Raw genomic sequence first — 20,805 nt, 5'->3', positions numbered from 1 at the left:
TAAGTTCTCTTCCACCTACGCTGCTCTTAAGTTCAATTATATATTTGTGTATTGCTTAGCTTGAAGCTGCTGATCTATAATGCAGACATCCTGCTCTATGGCAGGCATTCCCTTCACCTCTGCCTTGTGTAGGTGACAGCTCTATCTTTCATGTGGACACACTATATTTCATGTGAGGAGAAAATGCTGGGTTTATTGTCAGGAGCTAGAAGTCCTGGCCATGAAAGGGAACTCAAATTCTGAAATCCAAGAGCTAGATCATCTTTTCTGATCTGGTCCTGTACATTCTTGGAAGAGTTGTGGGGAGTGTTGTGGATGGGGGCTGGGGAGCATAGGGGTGCTTCTCTGTCCCTTGCCTTTGTCTATTGGACCTGTTGTCTTCCTGGTGCTCCTTTCAAAGGGTGGGGTCCGGCCTTTCAAAAGGCGAAGTCTAAGAACTAGGATCAATATAAATCCAAGCACACTGGCTTTCATTTCCCAGGGATTCCCAATCCTGTGTCCTGCAGGTGATTATGTTTTCTGACACTGTCATATGGTTTGGGGGACCTTCTCTATGTTCTTGCCTGATTGGGTCCTGTTCAGCCAGAGTGCTGCTCTGACTTTTCTCGTGGCCACTACACCTAGGTTTCGGGAGTGGCAAATGTAGAACAAAGGAGCCAAGGGCGCCTTGGGGACCCAGAGGTGTGCGGAGTGAAGATGGCGGGGTGGGGAAAAGGCACTACAGGAGAGGGGATCTCAAGGAGAGAGGAGGCGGAGCTCCTGGGGTGGTTGACCCTCAGGGCTGAGGAGAGAGGAGGAAGTAGACTGAGGACTCAAATCCTTCAGTTACAGAAGGGAGCGCAGACACTGGTGGAGAAGGGGAAGGTGGCCGCGGGTGTGGGGACCCCAGGCTGAGGGGAGGGGCTGGGACCGGTGGTGGGAGGATACCACGTAGCGGGGACCCTTGATTCGGGGTGGGGGCGGGAAGAGACAGCGTGGTGGAGACCCCTGGCTGAGGGGAGGAGCTGGGCACCGGTGTGTGTGTGTGTGTGTAGGGGTGGGGGTTGGAGGACACGCGTGGTAGGGACCCATCTTTCACGGGAGGAGCTGGCGACCCAGGTGGGGACTAGGCAGCCGCCGCCGACTGAGGACCCCCGGCTGACGCGCGGCGGAGGAGGGGAGGGGGCGGGACCGCGGCGGGGCGGGGCGGCGCGGAGCCGCGGCTGACGCGAAGGGCCGGGCTGGGGGCGCAGGGAAGGGGCGGCGGCGAGCTCGCCAGGCGGCCAGGAACCCGGGTCGGGCCGGGGCCCGGGCCAAGGCGGCAGCTGGCCAGCGGAGCTCAGGCCGGGCGCGGCGGGCCGGGTGAAGGCGGCAAGGCGGCGGGCCCCGGCCCAGGCCCGTAGAGCCGCGCAGCTGCAGCCGGCTGACGTGAGCGGCGTGCGGGTCCCGGCCGGCGGCGCGCTGGCGGCCATGGCGGTGGCGCTGGCGGGCCGCGGGGCGCGCGGCGGCAGGGGCCGGCCCCCGGGCGGGCGGGCGGAGGGGGCGGGGCCGGGGCGCCGGGCGGCCCGCGCGACAGCGGCGGCAGCGGCGGCGGCGGCGGCTGGGACTAGGCGACGGCGGCGACGACGACGGAGGCGCGGGGCGCTGGGGCTGATGGCAGCGGCCGGGCCCGGGGCGGCGCTGTCCCCGCGGCGGTGCGACAGCGACCCGGCCTCCCCCGGAGCGCAGTCCCCGAAGGTGAGCGGAGCGCGCTGCCCAACGGCTGCAGCGGCCCGGGCCGGGTTCGGGAGCGCAGTGGGGACAGGACGGCGGGTCCCCAAGCAACAAGTGCGGCGAACGGTGGGCGCGGACCTCAGGGAGACCTGCGCGGCGGGTGGGAAGTTGTCGGGGAGTAGTAGGGACCGGAAGACTCGCGAAGAGTGGTTGAGACGGAGCGCCCGCAGCCTGGGGAAGTCAGAAAAGTTGCGGCCTTTTGGGATCTCAAGTCCAGGAGACGCTGAGCGGGGCGTGCGCTCGTGGTCCCGAGTTGGCAGAACGTGGGTTCACACCCACAGACTCGGCCAGCCGAAGTGACCCGTCCACGTGCCCGTCCCTCCCCGCGGGGCCTCTGTCTGCTCCCCTGTGAACCTCACTGTGGCCGGGCCCGAGTCAGAGCAGCGCCCGGGGGCTGCTGGCTCCTGGCCCCGACTGAGGACCTTGCAGAGAAGAGGGCCTTACCTGGAACGTAGCCCTTAGAATTCATACGGTTGTGAGCTGTTAAACTCTGTGTCAACTTCCATTATTGTTTCTTTTCGAATGGATCATTGTTTTTAACTAAAAGCGTTTTTAAACAGAAATCTTTAAAATATTCACAAATTAGTAAAATAGCGCTTAAAATGCTTCAGAGCTTAAAATGAACCTTGTCAAGCAAGTATGGAATATGAGTACTGTGAAAAATTAAATATTAAATATTATCTTTCAACTTGTTTTTTAGTTTTAAAAAGGAATATTAAGTTTGTTTACTTGACTTCATTTTTGATGAGTGAAAAGGAGAATGGTTTCTTTTTTTTTAATTTGAAAAATAATTTTAGTAAATTCCTAGGTGCTAGAGACATAGTGAAATGTAAAATCACTGCTAACCTCAACGTTAACATATATCAGTTATGCACTAGCCCTTGCTCTTCATGTGCTCATGTATCACTTCACTGAATCCTTGCATCAGCCACCTAGGCTTTCAGACAGGGAGAAGCTGGCAGGTTACCACACAGCTGGTGGACAGCTGCTCCATACGACTCCAGGCAGCCCACAGTGGCATGCTGACCTGACGTGCTGGCCTGTGCTTCCTTTTTATTTTCTTTCGCGGGTCCTTATTGAAATATATAGTAAGATTAGTAGTGTTAAGAGCTATAGTACCTTGATTTAAAGAACTATGAGCTGAAGCCATGAGCAATATGTAAATGAATTATTTTAAAAACATTTGACTACTTCTTTCCTTAATGGAATGGCTCAACAACTTATATCTTCTATGAGCTTATCACAATGTGCTGAATTTCTGCTATAGAAGAAAAAGAATGTAGTTAGACTTGGTAACCTGTGTCCAGTCCTTCATCTGCAAAGTAGCTAATTAGAATGTGATCTGGTAGGCCAGTTGTAAATGGAAGTGTGCTACAAAATTTGTTAGTATTTATTTCCCAGCTCAAATAGGAAGGCTTACTTTGATTTTAAAGTGGTTTTGCTATTAAAAAGCAGAAGACATTTGAACACAACCTAGTTGGTAAGAAAATGAAAGCAGAGTACATTTAAAATATAGTTGAAAATCAATTTTGTTTAGATTGAAGGTCAGTTTTTAGATTTATTCCATTTCTTATAACAAATTCTCTGTCCTTTTAATTATTCTAAAATTAAGTTTTCTAAGGACACTAGGTAGAAATGTGCTTTCTCTTGTTGATATTTAGGCAGACTGGAATGATACAGAATCACTCTTTGTTTTTAATTCATTTTAACATTTTCCATTTTTTTAATGTACAGGATGATAATGAAGATAACTCAAATGATGGGGGTCATCCATCTAAAAGAAGACGAATGGGTTCAGGGGATAGTTCAAGAAGTTGCGAGACTTCAAGTCAAGATCTTAGGTACTGCTGCTTTAAGGCTCAGTAGTGACTTCTGTAAACTGTTTGCTCACTTCTTCTTTCCTATCCCAGGCAGCATGAAAAGTTATTAAAAATTATATGTATGGGCTGGAGAGATGGCTCAGAAGTTAAGAATGCTTGTCTAACTGGAGATTGGTTACCAGCACCCACCTCCCCCAGTCTCCTGTAAGCTCCAGAGGCGCTGATGTTCCATTCTGTCCTCCACAGATGTTTGTACACATATACACAAAGCAAGCAAACAAACAAATCTTTAAAAAAGAGTCATATAATATAATATCGAAGTTGGTCTTGCTCCTGAGAACTATTAAAAAAAACAAACGATAAAATAGGTACATAAAATACAGCCATCGTAACACTTTTTATATATAAGAAGTATAGTTCAGTGGCATTAATTACATTTACAATATTGTGCAACCATCACTCTCACCCCTTTTCAAAACTTCAGTAGTGAAACTGCAGAACCCCCCAGTACCTCCTGTTCCTTCCTGCCCCCTGCTGCTGGTTGGTTACCAACTAAGTTCTCCTTCCTGCCCCTGACTGTGAACCATACAGTGCCTATCCCTAACCATATTATCTTCAAGGTTCATCTGTGTTGGAGGTCCTGAAGTCTGAACGATATTCCACTGTATGTGCTGCTACATTTTGCTTATTCCTGTGTATGCCTGCAGGCTGGGGTAATTAATGCTGAAGTGAACACTGGCGTTCAGAACCCTTGCTCTTAGTACCCTGGTATATAGCTAGAAGTGGAAAGCTGTACCATATGGTAATTCTGTGTTCAGCTTTTATAAGGACCTTCCATACATTTCCAGTGGTACCACCATTCTGCATTCCCACCAGTAATACACCTTGCAACATTGTTTTTGGTTTTTGCTTATTTTGATGATAGGCAAATGGAAAAACATAACTTAATCACCCACTGTGATTTTGTTTTGTATACACTGGCTAGTGGTGTTTGTTGAATATTTTTTAGGTGTATTTTGACAATTTGACTTATATTTTTGGAGAAATGTCTGTTTACTTCTCTGTCCACTTCTCCACCCCTGCCCGTTTTCGCTTTTGTTTTTTGAGACAGGGTCTTCCTATGTCCCTCTGGCTAGCCTAGAACTCACTATGTAGATAGGCTGGCTCACAGCGCTAGGACGGAAGGCCTACACCGCTATGCCCAGCTGTCCATTTCTCTTCTTGACGTACTCTGCATAGGAATTTCTTTATCTGGCTTTTTTCCCTATAGTTGATAGTGTCACTTTTTTTTTTTTTAATTTTCATGCCCGTAACTTTTGTTTTGGGTATTAAGTGTAAGAGTTGGTTTTTAACTTAGAGTTTTCTAGGCAGCTCTTACATACATTTAGGATTTTGATTCATTCTGAGCTACTTTTTGCATGCGATGTGATGGGAGGTGAGGTTCCTTTCTGTGGCTTTGTATGTGTCTGTTCTTTGCTAGCACCAACCAGGTTTGGCTGTTTCATGAGCTAGTTTTTTTTTTTTTTCCCCCGGAGCTGAGGACCGAACCCAGGGCCTTGCACTTGCTAGGCAAGCACTCTACCACTGAGCTAAATCCCCAACCCCGATGAGCTAGTTTTAAATGAATAAATGCTACAAACCACTGTCCCACTCCTGCGTCTGATTTATGTTACGTGATCCAGATTGACCCGTTCATTACAGTCTTTACTGTTGAGGATTGCAGTTGGGTGCAGTACACAACTTCCAAATAGATCTGCTCTTTACTTCAGGTTTGTAGAGTATAAAGACATAAAATTACAGCTTATTGTCCAGTTCACTGACAAAGTGGTCCTTGGAATGTCTGCTTTTCTAGTTGTGTGTGACTTACTGAGCAATACATAAGGATCGGAAGTTGTCTGTTATATCTGGGATGTATGACGTAATTGTAGTGACTTTTAAATAAAACTACTTGAGTGTTGCTTCCTTGCTTTGCTTTCTTAGATCTAGTAGGGTTTAACTTTACGTGTGTGCCCACGTGGGTATGGCGGCTCGCCGAGGCCAGAAGATCATAGTAGGTTCTGAGCTGGAGTCATGGTGGTTGTGAGCTGCCTGATGTGGTGCTGGGAAGCAAATACTCATCCTCTGCAAGCGTCAGTCATAAGCGCTCCTAACCACTGAGATCTCTCCAGCCTTAGGTTCTTTGCATGTACAGAAACTGCCATGTATATGTTTGCATGTGAAGAAATTTAGTGGACTTTTTTATGTGACATTTTGGATCATTAAATTTCTTCCTTTTACCCATTTTGTAATTTTTTCTATAATTACAGCAGTAATAAAAAGAATTGCAATTCTTAAAATTGTTTTGAAAATAATTTGGAATATAAATATGATTGACGTTTAATAAATGCCACATATAAGGCATAATGTGTGTTTGCATCTTAGCTTCAGTTACTACCCAGCAGAAAACTTAATAGAATACAAATGGCCACCTGATGAAACAGGAGAATACTACATGCTTCAGGAGCAAGTCAGTGAATATCTGGGTGTGACCTCCTTCAAGCGGAAATATCCAGGTACTTACGGCTTAGTGTATTAATGGATGACATCATACTTACCACAGAGACTTGGTTATGAGTTATTTTTCTTCTGCTTATGAAGCAAGTGCACTTGCTGATTTAATTTGTGATGAGCACTCAGTATCCTACTGTGGAGGTAGCATGCTTCTTCTGTATGTCACCAAGTTCTTTAGGGACAGAATAAGATTATAGGTGTGTAACATCCTACTGACTTCTTGAGGATAAGTTTGAAAAGAAAAATCACTTTATAGCCAGTGTTTTTAATCGAAACTGTTGCTCTGTGGCCTCAGAAATAGAGATAGCATCTAAGCCGAGCTTGAATTGTCGGAAGCCATTCATGATGAGCTGCCCTAATATAGAAAATGGTTAACTTCGGATTGTTCTAGTTTTTAGTTTTCTGATGTTTATTTCTTGAATTTGTAAGATGTGTGTGTGTGTGTGTGTGTGTGTGTGTGTGTGTGTGTGTAGTTACCTAATAATACTTAGAAAATTTAGCAACAAATGTGTTTAAATAGTTGTTTTCCTAAGTTTTTAAAAGTTTTAAGATGTATAGTTTTAGTTTTTTTTTTTTTGTTTGTTTGTTTTTTGGTTCTTTTTTTTGGAGCTGGGGACCGAACCCAGGGCCTTGTGCTTCCTAGGTAAGCGCTCTGCCACTGAGCTAAATCCCCAGCCCCAATAGTTTTAGTTTTTAACAGTCCTTTTGTTCTGCTTTTGGAGATTTAGAGCGACGAGATTTATCTCACAAGGAGAAACTGTACCTGAGAGAATTAAACGTCATCACGGAAACACAGTGCACACTAGGTAACTAGCACCTATCCTGTCTATTAAATGAACATTTGTAGGTGGTAGATAATTAGATAAATGACACATCTCCTAAAATAGTTTACAAAATTAATAAATTATTTAAATAATAAGTTGTTTACTTATTTTTAATTGTTAAAATGTAAAGGCATGATATAATTTTTTTATACTACAATATAATTTTCTATTGATAACTTTAACAGAGTTGTCAAAATGTTTGTGTTTTGGGAGTAGAATTTATATCTAAGTAGAGAGCTTTATCTGTACTACTGGGGATTGAACCCATAGATTCTTATTTTTGGCAAATCTTGTCAAACTTTTAAGTTCCTTATAGCATCTGCTTTATTGATAATTTATCTTTGGTGAGTGCATCAATGTCAACGGGCACTTCCCAGTATAAATTCATCACAGCAGTAGGGAAATCTGATACTGATGCTGTAAAAGTTACGTGGTGTGTGTAGACTGGCGAATGTTTTAAGATGTGAATTGATAGTATTTCTGATATATAAATTTGGAGACTTAGAAATATATATTGAGAAATACTTTTTACATATCCTGTCTTAATTATTAGTGGCTACTATATACCATTCATAATTATTTCTAAGTATATTCTTACGATTTATATAAAATAGAAAGGCTCAAATCATTTGATTTGATTTAATTTTTGTTTTACAAGATAACGTTTAGTTTTGATTGCTTGACTTTATTGGGAAGAATTAACTTATATTTTACAATGTATTAATTTTGCTTTGATTACAGTAAGACAGTAAAAAAAAAGCTAGTTTTGAAAAAGCACTGTGTTCGCTTGGCCTTAAGATATTTTCTTTACTTTCTTTTGGGGGGGGTCTAAAATAGGTTTAACAGCATTGCGCAGTGATGAAGTGATTGACTTAATGATAAAAGAATATCCAGCTAAACACGCTGAATATTCTGTTATTCTACAAGAAAAGGAACGTCAGAGAATTACAGATCATTATAAAGAGTATTCTGTAAGTGATTTGAGGTGACTGATGTCTGTCTTAGGGGGCGGGAAAACTTTTTATAAAACTATATCTGACTTCTAACTGTACTATTTTCCTTTCAGCAAATGCAGCAACAGAGTACTCAGAAAGTCGAAGCCAGCAAAGTGCCTGAGTACATTAAGAAAGCCGCCAAGAAGGCAGCAGAGTTTAACAGCAACTTAAACCGGGAGCGCATGGAAGAAAGAAGAGCGTACTTTGACTTGCAGACGCATGTAGGGTGATACAGTGCAGGAGTATCTGGGGCTCCCTTGTTGCTGCAGAATGGTCACCAGCTGCTTATTATTATTGTTGTTGTTGTTATTATTATTATTGTGCCAGCTGTGTTTATTTTCTCACAGAAGTTAAGATACCATTTTTAATGATATATTGGATAATGCCAGTTGCCTGCGTTCCCATCCTCCTTCCTTTCCTTCTTTCCGAAACCTCTTTGCTTTATGATTGAGTTTACTGAGCAAGACGAATAGTAGCTATGCATCTAACCCCGTGACCCCAGAGTGTGTGTGAGAGCAGCACACTTGAGCTTGTCTGTTTGGTTTTGATGGGAGTCCCATGAGCTTACACAAATGTCCCCTACATTTGATAGAAGGAGCCAGGTGAGCTACAAAGAAGTTTCCAAACTTCACAAAAGGCTATGACGAGCCAGAGGCTTTACACTGCCTTTCCTCAGAGCCTGTGCACATGGTGAATAACAGGCACAGAGCTAAAGTACAGGGCTGGGAGGCACCAAGTGTCCGCTCAGTTATTGCTACTGTGGTATTTAACGTGCTGGCTTTTCTATAGTGTGGGGACATGATGTAGTGTACGCATGGGAATTCTTTTTTGAAGCCTTGATTCCCAGGTTGGAATCAGTTTTCACATTTCTTGATCTGAACGCAGGTCATCCAAGTGCCTCAAGGGAAGTACAAAGTGTTGCCAACAGACCGAACGAAGGTCAGTTCCTATCCAGTGGCTCTCATCCCCGGGCAGTTCCAGGAGTACTATAAGAGGTATTCAGTACTTCAGTTACCATTGATTTCGGGGCCTCCTAGACATTTTTGTTTATCAGTGACACCAAAAGGTGTGTAGGATTTGTGTCTGCATTTCCCTCTTGGCTTCTGTGCAAAGAACACCATTCTATTAGAATTGAAGGCCTACAGGGAAGGTCTGGAGGGCCACCTCTGCCAGCCTTGTCTGCATAGGTCTTGGGTACTTTCAGTATGGCCCGTGGCCCAGTAGTTTGGCATCCTTGGGAGGCTTTTGTGAAGTAGAATCTCAGGTAGGTTCAGTGTCAGGTCCTCTCCAGAGCCTTCTTCACTTGAGTGGAGCTCACAACATGCAGCACAGAAGGACATGATAGCAGTGAGAGGGGAGATAAAAGAAGGGACAGATAAGTACCAGGGCACACACAGCCACAATCCTATAAGTGTACTTACTTCCTGTTTTCATCTTAAATGCAACCAAACGCCTTTCAGACCAGGACAAATGGGTTCCTCTTGTTTCAAAATCTCAGCTTTTCTTCCAGCAGTAGACCTCATTCTGGAGACTTGTTCTCAGAGTAGGTGTTCTACAGAAAACATGATTTTTAGCACAGCCAGGCTGTTTGATACTCTAATTTAATTGTGCAAAATTTTAACTTTTTAAAAAAAATTTCAATCTGGAAAACCAAAATCTGATGGTGTCCTGCCAGCTCCTGTGTTCCGATGTGGTGATGGTGTGTTAGCACTGAGGAGGCCTCTGAGGCCAGGACGGCTATGCGCAGCCTGAACTGGGGAGACTCAAATGTTGCACTACATGCTTTCCCATGTCTTAAAATAATCGCTGTTAAAAACTGTTCCCTAATTTTTCTCTAATTGTTACACACCACGCACTGGATGACACTCTGCTGAGCCTGTTCTAAGTGGAAGGTTGCAGTGCACAAGTCACCACAGCTTGCATGTGTGGTTGTGCAGGAGCATTTTTTGGGCTGCCTGGGTTCCACTCCTATCTGCTGATACAGTAGTCATTGTCTTTTTTCTTGCTTTGAGGGTAAAGGGAAAGACTGACATTATGTTTAGATAGGATCAAATGCAATATCTGTATGGTCAGTTGGGGAAGAAATGTTCTGATTGCTAAAATTTATTACTTATTCCCACCTTATGACCAAAATGAAATTCTCCCTGCCCATTTGTGTGAAGTATATGTGAGAAGCATAAAGCAAATTTCATAGCTTAAAGGTAGTTTGTACACACTTGATATTCAAGGGCAAATGAAAGCAACCTTTCTGAATTTAGGTACTCACCAGATGAGCTTCGGTACTTGCCATTAAACACAGCCCTGTATGAGCCGCCCCTGGACCCAGAGCTCCCGGCACTAGATAGTGATGGAGACTCAGATGACGGTGAAGACGGTGGAGGGGATGAGAAGCGGAAGAATAAAGGCACTTCGGTAGGACTGTGCACCTTCCCGGGAAGATCCTTGGGTTATTTGCTGATTACTTTCCTGGAATGTTAAATTGAACTCTATTACCAGACTGTTTGAATGAGACAGTCACATCTATTTCTAGAAAAATTGTACAAGAATATTTAGTGTGTATTGATATAAATAGGTAGTGCTTTTTTGGGGGCAACTTTTTTTATTGAAAAACTTACTATTTTGAGCAAAATAGGCAATTGTATTCAACATTAATATTCTTTTATCCAACTTGCTGTTTCTGCAGATTGAAATACTGATAAAATAGACTGGTCTTTGCCACAGAGGAATGGAGTTTCTTGGGCTGGGGCAGCACACAGTACCCTGTGCTCCTTTTGCTTAATCTGGGGTTTCCTGTAGGAAACATTTACTAATGTGGTGTTTGCTTTTCTGGGTGTCTTTTTCATATAAAAAATTCAGTATATGTGCTGCCGAAGAGAGCACTCATACCAAAAATTTAGCTGCTAAAAAGCAAGACATTTGCTCTCAGCATGAAGGACAGTAGCTCTGAGGTGGTTTCTGGTTGTGATTGTCTTCAGAAATACACACTAAGCCACGGTCCTTTTATATGTTACATTGTTGCAAACCCAAATGTGTGTTTTCATTGAGTGGAATTTTATTCCCTTGTCTACTTCTAACACATACTTAACCATGAAACAAGGTTCTGTTCATGTCCTACATGGTGATGCCTCCTGTCAGTTACCAGAGAGGAGCTAGCTATGGAAGTTAATGATGAGCCCAACTTTATCACACTGTTTTGTGGAATATAAATTAATCAAATATTTGAGGAAAGCATTTTGACTGCATACCCAGAATTTTTTCAGATTTTGACCTGGCAGATTTGTTAGTAGAACTAATTCTCAGGCCTTAATTAGATGATAGAAAAATTTAAATAGAAAAAAATGTTTTTAGTGTTACAGAATTTAGAAATAAATCTTTATCCACAGTGGCGATACATTTACACAAAAGAAATGTGGTTTAAAGAATAAGAGAAAAATGCATGTAGTACTTTACTAACATGACAGCACATTTGCATATACGTGCTATGTACATATAGGATGTATGTGATTGTGTACATATACTGATCATGTGTTTACTGATACATACATAGTGTAATCACATGTGTACACACTTGCAGTATAACCAGTTTTGTGAATTACACTGCCAGAATGAAACTGCATTAGGAGGATATGTGGTATGTATGTATGAGAGAGCCTGGGCTCTGCAGAACATAAACACACAGAGAAACCAGAAGGAGACATGCTCATGGGCCCAGTCATTTCAGGATGCTTATCAGGTGGATATGGATAACTTAATTTTTTCATTCACTTTTTATAATTTATTTGAATATAAAGTTGTCAGCAAGCCTTGGATTATAAAATGAATTAAATAGTCAGATACTGGGGTCTTGTTCCTTGAACAAATATAGTATGTCATACTGCCGTGGATAGCTAGGGATATGGCTTTGGATCTTTTATGTTTGAACATGGTTATGTATTTGAAGGACTTTTGCAATAACTTCCATCACTCAGGAAAAATAAGTATTTCTATAAATATAAAACTATGGATCCGTGTGGTATGAAAATATTGGAGCTGTAATGTAATCATAGTTGAGTTGGTAATTCTGTTTTTGATGACTTACATCAGAAAGTGTAGTAGTTGACTAGGATACTTGCTAATAGAAATAATTATTAGATGGGTAAATAATTTAACATGGCTTTTCTTACTCTATTTAGAAATGAAATTCTTAAAATCATCTTTATATTTTTAATTGGAAAAAAACTTTCAGCTTAAAAAATGTTTTCTGTCATTTAAAAAATTGAGACTCAACTGGGTCCTGATCCCAAGGAACCTTTGCTTTTACTTGTTTGCTACAGGACAGCTCCTCAGGCAATGTGTCTGAAGGAGACAGCCCCCCTGACAGCCAGGAGGACACCTTCCAGGGAAGACAGAAATCAAAAGACAAAATGGCCACGCCAAGAAAAGACGGCTCCAAACGTTCTGTACTGTCCAAATCAGTTCCTGGGTACAAGGTAGAAGAAAAAAGCCCCTGACTTGGCCTCTTTCCTGGCCAGCTTCTCCCTCATACCGTTAACTCTGAGCCTGAGGAGCTGAGCTTGCTGCGCTCCGCCATCCTGTCCTGTGCACCTGTCCACTGCTTTCTTTCTCTGGTGGCTTTCTTGTCACTTTTGGTCATGGTATAGCTTCTATTTCCTGTATATAAACAATTTATTACTTCATCCCTTTAAGTAATAACCAGACAAATAGGAGTTTTTAAAACATTCTTTCAAGGCAGAACCTTTTTTTGAGTGCAGGGCATAATTGTCTAGCATTCTGAATATCCGAACAGTTGGTGAAGCAGGGCTGGATTTACAACCACACGAGGTGGTATTTTTGTAGTGCCTTTCATTGACAATATCAGGCTTATTCTAAGGATTGTTGGATCCAATTGCCAAATTCTGCCAAGTTTTGGACAGAAAATAGGAAGAGCTGTTAATTACATCATTGTTTTTGTATAACCTTTGACAGATATACCATTCTGTTACAAGAACTAAAACCTAGTTTGTGGATCTGATCATTCTTGGAGTAAGGCCATAGATTATAAGAAACTCTAATTATTTTTAACATTTCTGTCTGCCTCTCCCCTTGAGAAGTTAGATGAGAGGTGAGCAGCTGTATTGGTGCAAGGAGATGTAGGAGGGTCATAGAAGGAATGGACGTAGTCTTCAGCTTTGTGACATGGACAGTGATGCTACAGCATACACTCCTGGTCTTGGCTGCCTTAGAATATCCATCTGGTCACTATATGGAGGTGTACTAAAGGAAGGCTGTGAGTAAGAGTCGCGCCGAGCGAGTTATTAAACACCTGTGTGGTAGCATTGCGACAGCGGCACATTGCAGAGAAAGAAAAGTGAAGTGAGCTGAGTCACTGTCTGTCCGCCCTACTGGAACACATTCTGACAGTGTCCGCTTAGAACATGCTTTTGTGGCATAGCCACACAATTGATGGCTCACTCAGCAAGGACTCATTCTGAGGACAGCTTCAGTAGGCTGCTGTGTGATTTTTTTTTTCTACATGTATAGCTAGCTTATTTATGCTTTTTAAACTAAAGATTTCAGTCACTGCTTAATAACTGAAACCAAAAATACTCCAAAGATTACATTTTAGAGGCAGCCGGCAGGAGCCAGTATGTGTCACTGTCTTAGAGGTGCCAGTGGGAGTGACAGTTGTCGGGCTGAGGAAGTTTAAACAAGGAGCCTGTTTTATCATGCATTATAAACAGAGAATATTGAAACAGACATATAATACAGGCTGGAACTGAAGAACTATCCATATTATCACTGATCTAGTGAGTAAATCATATAGATTAATCTTAGTTAATAGTACTCAAGGGAGCCTCATATGCAAAATAAACATTTTCTAATCTGTAAACATTTTTAGTAACTAAAAATGTTTCAGGGATTTCAAAGATAGGAACAGCCAATATATAGATATTATATATTAATGTGAACACAATTATTGAAAGTTAACCTCTGTATGGAAAGTATTAATGAGCCAAGATGTGCCTAAATATTAGGGTACTTCAAGCTGACACACACTTTAGAATATGGGAGTTAAACATAATGTATGTGATAGAATAGGATGACTGGTGCTTGCCCTCAACTTGTAGGACGGTATTGCTTAGGTTACATTAACCTGAAATTAAAGTGTAACTGTTAGGCTCAGGCCTACACATACATAATTAAAATCTATACTATGTTAGTGCTACCATGAAGTTTCAACTTATTTGCTATTTTTTCAACAAGAAAAGCATACACAAGCCTTTTATTTGAGATGCTGAAGGAAACTAAAAGGCTGTGGCAGTGTGCAAAGGTGATCAGAGGGTCTTAGTGAGGCACAGGGCGGTCCTCCTCCCTCCTTCAGTGCTGGTCTTCAGTCTGTCTGTGAGGCCCTGGATGCAGGCTGTGGCCTGTAAGAGCCTGGGTGCTGCACGAACAGTGTGCTTTTGTGTGTTGAACTGTAGCATCTCTGTAGAAAATGCCACAGTGGTCTCTCACCCGCTTCCACTGCTGCCCTCTCATCTATCACCTTTCTTTCTTTCCATCCCTCTTCCCCTCTCCCATCCTCCTATATTTTTCAACAAGATGAAGATTATTGGGTAAGAAAAAAAATTGAAGTGATTTATCAGAACATTATGTATAATTTTAAAGGTAAACCCAGAAGTTTCTTAGTGTCTCCTTTTATTATAGGCATTATGTGTACTTTAGTGATTGTAGAACTTGAATTGCTCTAGAATGTGAATTAATTTGTGTTTTATTCCTTTTGAGTTGCTTTGTAAAGAGTCTCCTATGAGGAATTCTCTTTTCAAAATTTAATATTGTGTGGTTTCTTCCCTGGCTTTAGTAAAAGATTAATTAGAGGACTTACTCTGCTAGTGTCTAACTTAAACTCTAAGTTTATCTTTTACATTAGGACAGGTTATTGAAAGTTCTGCTGCATATTATAGCAGTTAAGACTCAATCTTAGAAGTGAATTTCCTAGCATCTTTTTTTACTGATGTCCAGGACACAGTTAAAGCATGTTCTTAGGGTGCAGCAGGAATAGCAGAGTAACTAGCTGCTATCAGGTGCTGGGAGAGCAGGGTATAGAGAGGAGATGGAGAGTAGTCAATGGGACATTTTATATGTTTGTTTAACTCCATATTTATTATTTTGTAGAGACATTTGTGATTGTTTAGTTATTGTTTTTTATCATATTTATGTATAAGGTTGACTTTTTAAAAAATAAATAAGCCAAAAATTGTTTTTGAATGCCTCTGTCATCTTTTGCTAAGAAAGTATTTAAAAAAATTAAAGTATTTAGGTCTGACAAGGTACACAAGTGGCAGTGAGATATATAAAGTGAGTTTAGATCTCTGTGGTATAGGACTTAGAAGAGATAAAGTCTATTTGGCGGTGTTTGACTATTTTCCTGTCATCATCTTTGTCCCCCCCCCTCGGTTTAACACCATTTGTTCACACGCACCATAGCACAAGGGAGCACTGTTTGCGAAGGTCAAGATTATGATGCTTAGATATTCTTTTCTTGCCCTGGTAGTTTAGGTGTAGGAAACCTCTTATACTTTGTCCTATTCCATGTTTAAAGCCCTAATCCTGTATGTTTTTAATCTGAAAAATAATACTCAAAATATGCTTTGTGTATTTCCTACTTGACTACATTTCTCCTTTCTGATTACATATCACAGTGACTGCTTCTCCTCTTTACCATAGTTCTCCTGATTCTTTAGCCGTGGAACAAAAATGTGCATACAACTCCAATTTCTACATTTATGCATGACTCTATGGATGGGACATCTTTTAACTAAAATGTTCAAATATTGTTTTTTTAAAAAGATTTTATAGCTTCAGCTTTTTAGCTCTGAAAAATACCAGTTTTAAAATAAATATGTAAGTTATTTAAAACTTAGGCTTAGCTTTTACGTGTAGTCAGTGGTACATGGGGTTTTCTTTCCCAATTGTCAGTGGCATTTGACATCCTATTTAATTTTCCCTTCTTGGAATTATAGAGATGATGCCAAGTGTGTAGAGCACTAAATTTTAGGCAACACAAGTTTATGCTGTTTACAGAGTGCAGTCTAGGCTTTCATCAGTAGGGGAGGTTTATATCCATCTTATATCCAGTTGCGTCTTACAAAAAGATTTTCATTAGCAAATTATGAAAAATAAAGGTAATAACAAAATCCCTTTTGAACCCATAGTGAGTTCTTCTGGCATGAATTTATAGCCCTCTTCTACCCTTCCAGCCAAAGGTCATTCCAAATGCTCTATGTGGAATTTGTCTGAAGGGTAAGGAGTCCAACAAGAAAGGAAAGGCTGAATCACTTATACACTGCTCCCAGTGTGATAACAGTGGTAAGTAGAGATGTCTACTTAAGATTTTAACTTCATCCTGCGTGTTGCCTCAATAGCTAGGGTTTATTGTTGTCAACAAGGTGTCCATCAAAGAATCAACAAATAGTGACTTGTTAGACATAGACAAAGCCTATGTATCCTCTACACTGTATTTTGATGTTTCTATAGTGATATTAAGCATGACAGACATTCTTGGGAACTAATATTTTATATGCCTTAAGAGTTCGTTTGTGAAATGCTATTCATGTTGGTTTTGATTTAGGCCACCCTTCTTGCTTGGATATGACCATGGAGCTTGTTTCTATGATTAAGACCTACCCATGGCAGTGTATGGAATGTAAGACATGCATTATATGTGGACAGCCCCACCATGAAGAAGAAATGATGTTCTGTGATGTGTGTGACAGAGGTTATCATACTTTTTGTGTGGGCCTTGGTGCTATTCCATCAGGTAAAGATGAAAAAAACAAAACAAAACCCACATTATCTTGTATGAAGATCTCCCAGCAGTTTTTTAAGGCTGCATAAATGGCAGGAACATGTTCCAATTATGCTCAAGCTGTTATTGTCCATGTCACAGATACTTGATTTTCATCCTTGGGACCAAAGGACAAATGAGATGGCAAAATGCCTAGTTTAGGTTTTGGGGGAAGTATCATTTGAGGTATAGTATGAACTGGTGTTTTCTACTAAAATTACTAAAGTAACAGCACCAGTCTGTCTCAATGGTTTGATTTTATTTTTAAAGATTATTTATTAACAAAGTGACTGCTATGTCTTTACATATGCTAAGACATTTTTATAAAGTGAGGCAGCATGACAGTTCCAGATAACTTTAGGATGGCCACAGATTCAAATAGTAAATCACAGTAATTCTATTAAAACATTATACAGGTCAATATGAAGAATTTAGTTGCATAGCTAACACTGTATAGTGCTCTTTAAAAAATGGTTCCTGGAATTCCTTTAGAAATACGCAACTTGAATAGTTACTTAGGTTTCTGTAGTAATTCAGATCAAGTATGTGGTCTAGGTGCTAGTTTTAAAGTGCATGGAGACATGGAGGGGGGGGGCAGGCGCAGAGAGAGAGACAGACAGAGACAGAGCAAGCACAAGTGCTGTTAGAATAGTGAAGAAAGAGGCCATAGAAAGCCAGCTTCTTTAACAGTCTCTACATTAGGAATTGTGTTGAGGTTTCAAAAGTATGATGGTACTTGAATTTTAGGAAGGATAACAGTCTTTTTTCTTTTTTCTTTTTGGCCATGCACTAAAGTTCACACTGATTAAGGGTTGTTTACATTTTCTTCTTTGACTTAAGGAACCAGTCACTACTCCCTCCCACTGAAAACTCCCAGGGAGTTATCACTACAGGTAGCTCAGGAATGAGTTTAGATGGTTTGTACTCAGTCCTATAAAAATAAAAGTCCACTCTATATTAACTAACAATTTTTCTCCTAGGTCGCTGGATTTGTGACTGTTGTCAGCGAGCTCCCCCAACACCCAGGAAAGTGGGCAGAAGGGGGAAAAACAGCAAAGAGGGGTAAATAGGCTTTGACCCTCGTGTTTGGGATATTTGGTGCCAATTTATTTACAACACTTTCATTTTTATGCCAATAAAGAACTTTTTTTGAAATTAACTAAGACCTTAAACATCCAGTTGATTTATTTCTTTATTAGCAACTTCTACCCTTGAAAGAAAGTCAGAGAAATAGCTCATTTCCCCAGACATTAATTTCTTAGTGTTGTCTTTTTCCAGAGATCAGCAGAAAGAGGTAGCAACTTAATTTGAAATATTTCTTCTTGAATATAACAAAGTTACCACTTGTTATGACTCTGTCTTGACCTGATTAGGTAGGATCATAGTTACCTAATAACTAGAGGGCTCCAATCTGGCTAAGCATAGGAAAGGGCAAATGGCCCAAGATCTAGTACAACTGGATTTGGAATCGTCATTACCGCACAGCTACAAACAGTCTGTAAATACTTGCTGCCAGGAAATCTTGCTTAGATATCAGGTGCCATATCCCTACTGTGCAGAGGCTCTGGGAAGAGCGAAGGTCTCACTGCGTTTCCGACCTGGCTTTAGTACCTCTTTAAAACTTGAAGTGCTGTACTTCACTTAGAATGTCTATAGAATAAATTCTACAGTCATCAGCCTTTTAACTTTTGCACTAGCAGGAAAGTTTAATCTGATTTATACAGCCTGTTACTGTAATCTTTTTACTCACCTGACTAACCAAAATGTATTTAAAAAAATGTTTAAATTGAGCAGATTCCTTTTTATAGGAATTTTAATTTCTAAAATATTGTGCTTGCTGCTTTTCCTGCTTGGGGAGTAAACTGAGGTAACAAAACTGTATGGCTTTATTTTTCCATCCTAGTCTAGAAAAAAGTAACCAGAATTTCACCAGGTCAAGTAGCAAGGTTCACAGCAAACTGTAATCGATCCGTGCAAATAAGGGTTTGTGCTCCAGCGCATATTCAAGGGATCAGAAGAGAATTTCAAGCACCAATTTCAAAATGCTAATCAATATCGTCCAGAGGACTGACTCCTCTTCTTGGGCTGCCTCCTCTGGAGTGTAAGCTTGCTTCTGACTGGTTCCTGTTTGGTCAGCGGCATAGGCAGCCTCTCCGAATGGGTACTGATCCACAGTTCTGTCATAGTATACCCTCATCTCAAAGTCGCTCTCATGGTGAGAAGGGTGTCCATAAATTCCTATCCCGACCGGTCGCTGGAAGTGTGCTGGTATAGAGACTACGTCCTGGCCGCAAGTGACAGACTGCAGCTCATACTCGTCGAAGCTTGGGTGCGGAGTGCTGTCGGACACATACAGGTCCGCATCCCCTCTCAGGCTCTGCATCCTGAGAATAATTTTACCCTCGTGGTTCAACCGCAAGTAGCTGTAATTCCCGGCTCCTATTTGGCCCTGGACCACATGCAGAAGGAGCCACTCCTCAGGGACGTCGTCGTCTTCCAAACATTTTACCAGGATCACCACCTGGGATGCCAGGATCATCAACAGGGCGCACCTCCAGGGAGTAGCCATCGCTGGGACACTCAACTCGGGGACTCCCTCATCTGCAGTCGCTGTGCTGGGAAGGCACGGGTGACAGACTTGACCGGAGGTGCTCGTCCACGCAGACCAAGATGCGTGCACCTGGGTCCCGGGAACCGATGGTGGGGAAGGGGAGGGAGAAGAGGGGTAAAGAGTAGGGAACAGCAGAGAGGGAGGGGCGGAGGAGGCGGGTGGGAGGAGGGAAGCGGTAAGGGGGAGGTTAGGACAGGCCCCTGGGGGCGCAGGTGTCTGGAGAAAAGCGAGGTCGCCGACCCCGGACTCACCGCCACGCCCCGCAGGCCACGCAGCACCATCAGCATCCGGGCTCAGCCTGGAACTCGCCCCAGCTGGCGGAAGAGAAGCCGCGCCCGGAAGTAGTGTAGTCAGGAAGCGAGGGCTTTTGGGACTGACTCGGGCCTAAGGGGTCGGAAGTGAGGCAATTCCAGGCTCTCGCGAGAACGGAGCAGCTTTCCTGTAACCATAGCGACGCGGCATGCGTTATGGGTGAGTTTCAGAGAAAGTGGGTTGGACGGCTGGTAAGACTGCTTGGGATTGCCGCTGGCGTTGGCGCCGGCGTCCCGTGGGGTAGTCGGGAGACGAGCTCCCGGGAGGAGTTGACTGGGAAGCCTACTCCCGGACGGCGAAGGGCTGAGCGGCGCGCGCGAGTGGTGCGGTCCCGGGTGACTCCTTCCAGCCTTCTCCCTCCCGCGCCCCTAGGGCTGCGCGTGAGTGGCCTTCCTAAGTCTTGCAGCACAAGCCCCTGAGTACAGGCAGCACCCGAGGGATACTTTTGGATTTGCCTTAAACCATGACAGAAGGAAAATATACATTTCAACATGAGAACTACTAGTAAGAAATGATCCAAACCTCGACCCCCTGTCCATTCCATTATTTTATAACAGAACACCAAAGACTTGATATATCACAAACAATTGTCAAACCCCCCACCCCTATACTCTCTCCCCCGTACACACACACACACACACACACACACACACACACACACACACACACACACACACCCCACCACACCACACCACACCACACCACACCACACCACACCACACCAATTCTTAGGGCTAGATTTCATGTCTGGAGACTTTACTGATTTATAAAAGGGTGGCCTCAGTACTGGAAAGGCAAGAAGCTCTTTGTCTCCTTTTACAAGAGCACCATTCTCATCAAGGTTGAGAACTCCTGGTGTGGAAGGACAGACCAGTGGTTTGTGGTAAAAGAAGCAGTTTCCCATTCTGGGTCAAGACACCTAGCATGGGGGCACATTTCTATCCTCACACAGTTCTCTTTATGGGACCCGAGTGAGACTGCTAGGGTCCAGAGACCTATGAGCTAAGCTGATGCATTGTTGACTTTCCACTGGGGTACACCGGCTGAGTGTGGTCAGGTGAGTATAATGGAAAAGCAGAGGCAGCTCATGGCAGCTATAAGGTCTGCTGGAGTC

At 42.6% G+C, this 20,805-nt stretch overlaps 3 protein-coding genes across 21 annotated transcripts in view; 2 read left to right on the top strand and 1 right to left on the bottom strand.

Moving 5' to 3' along the window:
• The first annotated feature begins 1,189 nt into the window (after nucleotides 1-1,189).
• Phf10 (PHD finger protein 10) lies at nucleotides 1,190-17,927 on the top strand. Of its 2 annotated transcripts, none has more exons than XM_017588876.3 (12): nucleotides 1,190-1,716; nucleotides 3,487-3,593; nucleotides 5,994-6,124; nucleotides 6,851-6,928; nucleotides 7,784-7,917; nucleotides 8,013-8,162; nucleotides 8,827-8,936; nucleotides 10,200-10,353; nucleotides 12,255-12,410; nucleotides 16,182-16,290; nucleotides 16,553-16,741; nucleotides 17,749-17,927. In XM_017588876.3, exons 1-12 carry the CDS (start codon nucleotides 1,450-1,452, stop codon nucleotides 17,832-17,834), a joined length of 1,671 nt encoding a protein of 556 aa, XP_017444365.2. In that variant the 5' UTR covers nucleotides 1,190-1,449; the 3' UTR covers nucleotides 17,835-17,927. The 2 variants fall into 2 exon arrangements, with proteins under 2 accessions (XP_017444365.2, NP_001019918.3); NM_001024747.3 differs by having other exon boundaries at nucleotides 1,542-1,716; nucleotides 6,845-6,928.
• Nucleotides 17,009-19,731, bottom strand: C1h6orf120 (similar to human chromosome 6 open reading frame 120). 3 transcript variants are annotated; one of them, NM_001103356.2, is made up of 2 exons: nucleotides 19,631-19,731; nucleotides 17,009-19,448 (listed from the first exon to the last, which is right to left on the bottom strand). In NM_001103356.2, the coding sequence occupies exon 2, from the start codon at nucleotides 19,335-19,337 to the stop codon at nucleotides 18,780-18,782; it is 558 nt and encodes a 185-aa protein (NP_001096826.1). In that variant the 5' UTR covers nucleotides 19,338-19,448; nucleotides 19,631-19,731; the 3' UTR covers nucleotides 17,009-18,779. The 3 variants fall into 3 exon arrangements, with proteins under 3 accessions (NP_001096826.1, NP_001406459.1, XP_006228032.1); NM_001419530.1 differs by having other exon boundaries at nucleotides 17,009-19,383; nucleotides 19,631-19,722; XM_006227970.4 differs by having other exon boundaries at nucleotides 17,943-19,378; nucleotides 19,631-19,723.
• Nucleotides 19,727-20,805, top strand: part of Wdr27 (WD repeat domain 27) — a 118,199-nt gene continuing 117,120 nt past the window's right edge. For 7 of the 16 annotated variants that reach the window (XM_063280900.1, XM_039100076.2, XM_063280899.1 and 4 more), the window contains exon 1: nucleotides 19,727-19,850. The gene's annotated coding sequence lies outside the window, so the exon portion shown is untranslated. Of the gene's footprint in view, nucleotides 20,749-20,805 lie in introns of all 16 variants that reach the window. The other 9 variants (XM_063280897.1, XM_063280894.1, XM_063280893.1 and 6 more) reach the window with 5 other exon arrangements.

The sequence above is a fragment of the Rattus norvegicus genome, chromosome 1, assembly GCF_036323735.1.
Source record: "Rattus norvegicus strain BN/NHsdMcwi chromosome 1, GRCr8, whole genome shotgun sequence".
NCBI lineage: Eukaryota > Metazoa > Chordata > Mammalia > Rodentia > Muridae > Rattus > Rattus norvegicus.
Note: the sequence above shows the minus strand (reverse complement) of the source record. Positions and strands in the feature narration are given on the sequence as shown.